Consider the following 8,479-nt stretch of genomic DNA (forward strand, 5'->3'; position numbering starts at 1 on the left):
GTATGTATATGTGATCTATGTATGTATGTCGGTGAGGTGTATAAGTGTATATGTGTATAAGCTACTGGATGACTTAAATTTCCCTCAGGATTAATAAAGTATCTATCTATCTATCTATCTATCTATCTATCTATCATCTATATAGACTATACACAGAGCTTTGAAATTGAAAACTGGATTACAGCTGCTTCAATTGGCCTCATGTTCACCATACAAATATCTTTCATGCCACCCCGTGGTTATTTTGCTGAACTGCTGCAATGTATCTGGAACGTCCAAGTGTGGAAATACTGAACGATGATACGATCAATTGATAAATTGCAATATGTTCTTTTTTTCTCATTTTTTAAATTGGGTCCAGTAGACTATTTGTGTTCATGGCTTCTAGGGCGCTTTAGATATGCAACATAGGCACAGAGACACAGCTCGTGTAATTTTACTGCAACTTTACTCGGAAACATCTACTGAACATATACCGATAGGCTAGGGTTAGGAGTGGATGGATTTTTAATAATATAATAGCAGTCCAATATAATAGCATTAGGTTGACTGACTTTTGACTAGGGACTTTTCGCTCACTGCTTATGTTAATAAAATAGGTGAGCTTTTTTTCATCAATTGCAAATAATCATTGGTTGTGTTTAATAGCGTTTTCTTAGATTATTGAAGGGTAAATTACACATAATTCTTGTAAAACATCGACTAAATGATTCCTACTAACGTTAACCTTGCCATAGTTCCATTCGGAAGAGGCATACCGGAAACAAAGGCTTTTAATTGCAAAATACTTGTAGTCCACGCTTCCTCGAAAAATGGCGGATATGGATGAATTGTTCGGGAGCGATGGAGACAGTGACAATGAACAACGAGGTAAATGTCTTTTTTATTCTCGTAATCTGATTACATATGAATTTGTCACTTTTAGTTGCGTTTCATATTCTGTTTCTAACGACGGTCCATGGTGTTGTGCTTACCTGTTGAGTTAGCTTTCCTGCTAGCTCAGTAGCTAGCCAAATAACAACTAACGCTAAGAGCTAGAATGGTATGGAAAGGGAGAAATGTCTTTCTGTAAAATCGATAAGTGTGTCATTCAGCCTCAGGACCCTCCCTTGTTAATATAGCCATCTAGTCAGAGTTAAATATGTCCGGTAACTGTATGTTCAACTGTTACAGCATGTGAGTTAGTCTTGCTTGTTTGCTAATTTACGTTACACCACAACATGACCGGAACTTTATTGTTAGATTATTTTATACATCGCGTTTAGGAAACTGCATGTCGAAATAGGTTTTAAGTACTATTAGGCATCAATATAATGCAGTCATAATCATATTGTGTAAATCATATAATCATAGTTTGTCCTGAGTCTATGCTGACTGTCTGTGTTCTCTCCACTGTGTTCAGTAGAGTCTGGTTCGGGGTCAGGATCAGATTCCGAGCACGGACGTCCTAGGTCTGTCAGCAATGGCTCAGGAAGTGAGAGTGAACGAGAACGAGATGATGACGATGATGAAGGCCAAGATGGTGGGAAGCCTAGCAACAAAGAGCTGTTTGGGGACGACAGTGAGGATGACCATGGAAGTCAACACAGTGGCAGTGATAATCAGTCCAACAGGTCTGGAAATCAATCAGATGCAAGCATGCACTCTGAACAAGAAGACAACGAGCAGTCAGATGCTGAGCAACACAGTGGCTCGGAGGGTCCTCATGGCTCGGAGGGTCATCATCGTGGGTCGGATGTAGGCAGCCCGGCATCAGGGGTAGGCAGCCCGGCATCAGGGGTAGGCAGCCCGGCATCAGCTGTAGGCAGTCCGGCATCAGGGGTAGGCAGTGCCCACTCAGACGGAGGCAGTCCTCACTCAGACAGAGGCAGTCACCACTCAGACGGAGGCAGTCCTCACTCAGACGGAGGCAGTCGCCACTCAGACGGAGGCAGTCGCCACTCAGACGGAGGCAGTCGCCACTCCGGCAGAGGCAGTCGCCACTCCGACAGAGGCAGTCGCCATTCAGACCGAGGCAGTGCAAGCCCCAGATCAGAGGGTGGGAGCCCACATTCTGATGCTGGCACTGCCCACTCTGACCCAGGAACACCTCAGACTGGACCGGGCACCCCACACTCAGAAGTAGAGGGCCACTCTGATGATGAAAAGTGGGCCAGAGGGCATAAGAGTGACCAGTCAGATGATGAGGAGAAGGCCCAGCACTCCGATGAAGAGAGAGAGCACTCAGATGATGAGGTCCCTGGGAGGAGACACAAGAAAGGTTAATATTCATGATTGTCAAGTGAATTGACTATTAATCAGTAGCATTTACACTTGCATATTAAGTCTTTCCCATATTTTATTAATGAATCATTACATAATATAGAGTTATTTGTCCATGGATTTAACTACTGAAAGTCTCAATTTTTATTAAGAATGATGTAAGTTCAGCAGGTGCCTTTTCATAGATTTCCCCTTGGGAGAGACTACGAAGAAAAGAACTCTAGTCTTGACTGTATAGTAGAAGTGGACATGTACTACATGTGAGACAATATTGAAATTCTTCACAATGGCTGTTTTAGGAACCCGAAAATGACTTCTAGAATGTAAGGGAATACATGGTGTAACCACATACACGTGTAACCCAGTTAGCTGGTGAAGAGTAGAGGGTACAGACACAAGGTTTCTATCGCTCCCATTTTATCCCCCTGATGAAGCTTTGTCCTTCATCATTAAAGGTGAAATTGTGGGCCGCATATTTAAATCAGTCATGTTAAGTACCGGTACCATAAATGGTAAGTTGTCATACTCATGATCTGTTTGTGTTTGGTTGTGCTCCACAGAGTCTGCTAAGGGCAGCGACAGTGAGGATGATTTTATTCGACAGAAAAAGAAGAAAGTGGCATCAGACTCCGACTCCGATAGTGAGGTCGGCGGTTCCAAAGGTAAATGCACTGCCCAGATTATGACACAGTGCACCGATCAGTGTGATCTTTTGCCAGAGTAACACTGGATGGAAAGACGCAACTGTGGCAATGCATCTTAAGATGAAATCAATGCTGCTTTTTTTGGATTTATTTCTAGCCTAAAATTACTGGTTAGGAGTAGGAATACTTTTCAGTGTCAGAACTGTATATATTTACTCTGTGAATAAATTAGAATATTTAATAATGTAACACTCCTCCTGCATACTCCTTAAAGTGGTCTTGCATAACAGACTTAAGCGCTCTACTGATCTTAGATGTGCTCTTGTAAGTTTTGCAATACTTCAAGTACAATACAAGTACAGTACTTCAGCTCTGTCATTCCAATTTGAAATTTCAAATTCAGTGAATTCAGAGGTAGTTTGCCTGTAAACATTTAGAAGTGTAGTGTTGCCATTCTCCTTAGGGCACTATGCACACTACTTCTTTCTCTCCCACAGGTCCAAAACCAGCTGCAGACGATCTGTTTGGTGAGGCCGATGACATTTCTTCAGACAGTGACGCAGATAAACCCCCCACCCCTGGACAACCACTGGTAAGTCAAGACTGCCCTCTGAAGTTTTAACAAGACATGGGGCTTGGGTTAGGACTCCAGCTGTCTTTGTATTGTTTAAGGACTCGGTCCAGTTGTCCTGTAGACTGATAAGTGACGTGGGTCTCACTGGTGGTGTTCCCTGTAGGACCATGAAGAGGGGATGGAGGGGGGTCGCCCAGAGGAGGAGCACGTCCCCGAGACCAGGATAGAGGTGGAGATCCCTAAAGTCAGCACAGACCTGGGCAGTGACCTCTACTTCGTCAAGCTGCCCAACTTCCTCAGTGTGGAGCCCAGGTGATCAGAATTGCCATTCATTGCTGAACAATGCCTGGGATCAGTCTGTGTTTTGGTCATTGGGGTCACTCTGCAAAGTGACTTTAAGATCTGAGTCATGCGTGGTCACAAACGGAAAAGTGTCATTGTCTCAAGGGAGGGAAGAGCTGTATATGTGGAGCTGAGTTTGTGGTCTTTTATTGCATGAGTTGTATGAAAACGATCCTCTCTTGTGTTTAGGCCGTTTGATCCCCAGTACTATGAAGATGAGTTTGAGGATGAGGAGATGCTGGATGAGGAGGGTCGGACGAGGCTCAAACTAAAGGTACTGTCTACATTTGCCCCCACAGAAGATTTGGTTTACAGACCTAAAGCTGCAGTATGTATTTCACTACGCTGTTAGTTGGACTATATTGTATATTTATCATATATTTGTATCTTGTTGTGGTTCAGGTGGAGAACACAATCAGGTGGAGATCCCGCAAAGATGAAGAAGGCAATGAGGTTCGAGATAGCAATGCTCGCATTGTGAAATGGTCTGATGGCAGGTTGGTGTACATCATCTATGAGCCCCTAAATACAACCCTCGACTAGACCCTCACATTTGAAGAGCACATAGGAAAAACCTGTAAATCTGTGGAGATTTGTATAAATCATTATAAATGGATGATTCGATGTTCTCTTCCCCTCCAGCATGTCACTCCATCTGGGTAATGAGGTGTTTGATGTCTACAAGGCCCCACTCCAGGGAGACCATAACCATCTGTTCATCAGACAGGGTACAGGTCTACAAGGTCAAGCTGTGTTCAAGACCAAACTGACCTTCAGGTGAGCCCATTACTGAGCCAGCCTTACGGGCACTTGGTCTTCTGCATTTGAACAGCCTACAGCCCTACTGAATGACAGTCTAAAGCTGTTGAAAGTAAAAGCTCCTTAGTTTGATGCTGAAGCTAAGCTCATTTTGTTTAACTTAATACTTTCTGAAGGCAGTTATCTGGTATAAGGTATGTCAGGTTAAATGTATTGTAATGAGGCACAAACAGGTTTGAGGTAGTAAGCACATGACCCCACTGAATGTGAGGGCACCTACAGGTTCAAATTGGGCCCCATCACGTTTGGGCTTGAGTTTCCACTTCTTGTGTCAACAATATCCATTCTGAATTTACATGGCTGTCCTGCCTCATAGGGGTATTTCTGCACTTTCAGGTTATAGCCCTGGTTGTTAGAGTACTTCCTGTTTGTCCTATAAAAGCTGCGAACCATTAACGCCAGCGTGTTGCGTTTGTTTTGGCTTCTCTGCCAAAGTCACACTGTCCTTTATTTGTTAGGGAAACTACCGTTTCCCTTGTAGTAAAACTCTTTTGTGTTCCCGTAGGCCTCATTCCACAGACAGTGCCACTCACAGGAAGATGACGCTGTCTCTGGCTGACCGCTGTTCCAAGACTCAGAAGATCCGTATCCTGCCCATGGCCGGCCGTGACCCAGAGTCCCAGAGGAACGAGATGATCAAGGTAATGGGGCTGATAGAATGTTCAGGTTTGATTGGAACTGGCCCAGCTGAAGCTTTCACCCACCCTGTCCTTTCTCGAGAAGGACTTAAAGGTTCAGTCCACGATTCTAATCCAGTACACTTTTTTGTCAACTTTTTGCCACTCCTCATGGCCCTCTAGCTGTCTGTTTGGTGTTTGCACTTAAAAAACTCCATTGTTTGTACACAGTTCTGGCCCTGGAAACAAACGTAGTGGCGAATACCAAACCATAAACAACCCCAGCCAATCAAGACAGTGTTTCAGGAGCACGTGTAATTTGATTGGTTGTTGAGCTTGAATATCAACAACCTTTTGCGAAACTGAAACAGAATCGCAGACCCTGCCTTTCAATCAATCAATCAATCAAATCAATTAATTAAATCTTATATAGCGCTTCTCTATATACCCGAAGTCGCTTTACAGTCCAGAGTCCAGCAGTCATTCATAGTCATACCGGTGGTGGTAAGCTACCTCAGTAGCCACAGCTGCCCTGGGGCAGACTGACAGAAGCGTGGCTGCCAATCAGCGCCAACGGCCCCTCCGACCACCACCAACATTCATTCATATTCATACAATGCAATGCATGTCTTTAAAGGGAAACTTGCAGGTTTTTGTCTGTCGGGATCGTTGCCACGTAGTAGACATTTTTAATAACATCATGAGCCTGATAGTGGCGAAAACAAGCGGTTTACTTTGACACGGATGCTTGCCCCATTGTATAGCTGTTTTGTGGTGTTAGCGTCTAACACAGTACTTTGAGCCACTGAAAGTTCTCAGTGACATCAACCAGCATGTTCATTTCTCTCACTGTTGGGAGTGGAGATGACGTGGGGTGTGCTTTGTGGCGATTGATCCGTGAGTGACTCCTCTTGCCCTGTTGCTGCTGCAGAAAGAAGAGGAGCGTCTGCGCGCCTCCATCCGTCGGGAGTCCCAGCAGCGGCGCATGCGGGAGAAGCAGCACCAGCGCGGCCTGAGCGCCGGCTACCTGGAGCCCGACCGCTACGACGAGGACGATGAAGGAGAGGAGTCCGTCAGCCTTTCTGCTATCAAGAGCAAGTACAAGAGCGGAGGACTGAGAGGTGAGGAGGAGGAAGAGGAGGAGGAGGTGGCTCGCCACATTCCCCTCAGAGCTGCCATCCAGTATGGGAACATGCTGCTGCTATTCCACCTCAGCTTGGGCACTGCTTACAGCCAAGAACAATAGCTGAACAACAACAACCGCCACCACAATAGCAGTTGGGATTACCTGCAGGCTTACTTAAGCACATTAAGTGTCATTTGACAGGGGCCCTGGTGTATGGCTGTTTGTTGATTGCTGTAGGTATTAGCACTGAGAATGTCCTTGGTAAGTCTCTTAGAAATTTAGATATTAAAATGGATAATTTTAATTCCAGATTAAACACTTTGATAAAATGCTTCAAGATGTTGTGTGCAAGAATCAGCATAGAAAAATGGTCCCAGTATGATCAGTTCCCCTTCATTGTAGCAATGGGTTTTTAGTGTCCGAGATCTTCTTAGTGTTCATTGTGAAATGTGCAGCATCTGTGAGCATGTCTCTTCACGTGTGTGTGTGTTTTGTCCTGCCACAGAGGAGCGGGCCAGAATCTACTCCTCCGACAGCGATGAGGGCTCAGACGAGGACAAGGCGCAGAGACTGATGAAGGCCAAGAAACTGGACAGTGATGACGTGAGTGATGACCACAGACAGGACAGGTCTCTCTGTCAGCTCCACCTCTGTGTGGGCTTCAACCATGTCCGAGAGAGAAGACACTTATCAGTTGGTTTAAATCCCCCCCAGATGATCGCCTTTACTCTCTTCCCTAGCGTATGCTCTTTAGATGAGCTTCTCTGCAGTGCAGTGTGAAGTGTGTGTTAAATACACCCTCTACTAGTGTGGGGCTGCTGGAATGGTCCTCTTTTAACTTTATTCCTCTTCACTTTTGCTGTGGCTTTGAGGGATGCTTAAGAAGTTTAATGGCCCCTTAACTGAAATCTCCCTCCAAAGCCTCTGCCTCTACTCCCATCCACTAATCTCCAGTTATAATCCAGAGAGGCTTTGATGTTTGAAAAACTCAGTAGACCATCCTCCAGTCAATCACTGTGTGCAGTTCCATAAGGGGGCAGCAGGTGGCAAAGTTTCCCATTTGGCTGCACTCCCCTAGTTTTGTGCTCTGAAGTGTTGAGCAGGAACAGGAACCTTTTGTTGCTGTGCATGCCAGTGGTCTCACCGTGGTGAAGCGGGGAAAGGACGTGGGAAAGGCCTCATGTTTACTGTCTCACTGCACTCTTTCAGGAGGGAGAGAACTCCGCTGGCAAAAGGAAGGCACCGGACGATGACGACGACGACGACGAAGATGGCGACGCCTCCTCCACCAAGAAAGCAAAGAAATATGTCATCAGTGATGAAGAGGAAGAGGAGGACGACGATGACGAGTGATTTTTTTTTTTTTTTGTAGCACACTTTTTTTATTATTATTTCATGTCTGTGTGTTTGACTTAGTACCATGGGGTGTCCATCTGTACATTTTATAAAGGAACTGCTAAGCTGTATAGTAAAGAAAAAATAAAAACACGAGCACAGACTAAGCTTTCATCCTGTGGTCTTTTTATGGAGGCAGGTTGATGTGTCCGGGGGCCATAAAACATTAGTAGTTGCTAAGTATTCTCACCTCTTTGCTGCTTATTGATGTTACCTCAGCAATCACACAGTATGCCTCTGAGGCAGCATTTTACCAACTACTAACTGCCCCTATATTGTAAATGGATAGACCTATTTATAACTGTAGCCCATCATTTATGATGGCAGTCGAGGCCGTTTCACTGGTGCACAGGTGCAGTTTGATATTGACCAAGAAGTATGTAATCTGACCTTGGCGTGACCTGCTCTTGGCCAGTGTGGAAGGGTGAGTGAAGTCATCCTAGAGCCTGCTAAATCCACCCGCAGCCCAGGAGAATGCAGATCCCGGTCAGTGATTGGGGACCATTAGCCAGAGTGACGCACAATGTGCACTCGGGAGATAACAGCGGGGCTTAGCTCTTCACACATTTACCCTTTCTTTTTTTTTTTTGGGAAGGTGTCTGTCTCTGGTGCTTGTCCCTGGGATACCTCTAAGGCGAGCCCCAGCCAGACAGAACCGGCCCCAGACCGCTGGAGCAGTGGGCAGAGGTGAGCATGTAAT

At 45.3% G+C, this 8,479-nt stretch overlaps 1 protein-coding gene across 2 annotated transcripts; it reads left to right on the forward strand.

Moving 5' to 3' along the window:
* Nucleotides 1-760: 760 nt before the first annotated feature.
* Nucleotides 761-7,886, forward strand: leo1 (LEO1 homolog, Paf1/RNA polymerase II complex component). 2 transcript variants are annotated; one of them, XM_012814941.3, is made up of 12 exons: nucleotides 761-870; nucleotides 1,403-2,260; nucleotides 2,823-2,924; nucleotides 3,404-3,498; nucleotides 3,644-3,792; nucleotides 4,012-4,096; nucleotides 4,225-4,319; nucleotides 4,465-4,599; nucleotides 5,147-5,282; nucleotides 6,190-6,379; nucleotides 6,890-6,987; nucleotides 7,594-7,886. In XM_012814941.3, the coding sequence occupies exons 1-12, from the start codon at nucleotides 813-815 to the stop codon at nucleotides 7,735-7,737; spliced, it is 2,145 nt and encodes a 714-aa protein (XP_012670395.2). In that variant the 5' UTR covers nucleotides 761-812; the 3' UTR covers nucleotides 7,738-7,886. The 2 variants fall into 2 exon arrangements, with proteins under 2 accessions (XP_012670395.2, XP_012670397.2); XM_012814943.3 differs by having other exon boundaries at nucleotides 764-870; nucleotides 1,406-2,260.
* Nucleotides 7,887-8,479: the final 593 nt, after the last annotated feature.

Source organism: Clupea harengus, chromosome 6 (assembly GCF_900700415.2).
Source record: "Clupea harengus chromosome 6, Ch_v2.0.2, whole genome shotgun sequence".
Lineage (NCBI taxonomy): Eukaryota > Metazoa > Chordata > Actinopteri > Clupeiformes > Clupeidae > Clupea > Clupea harengus.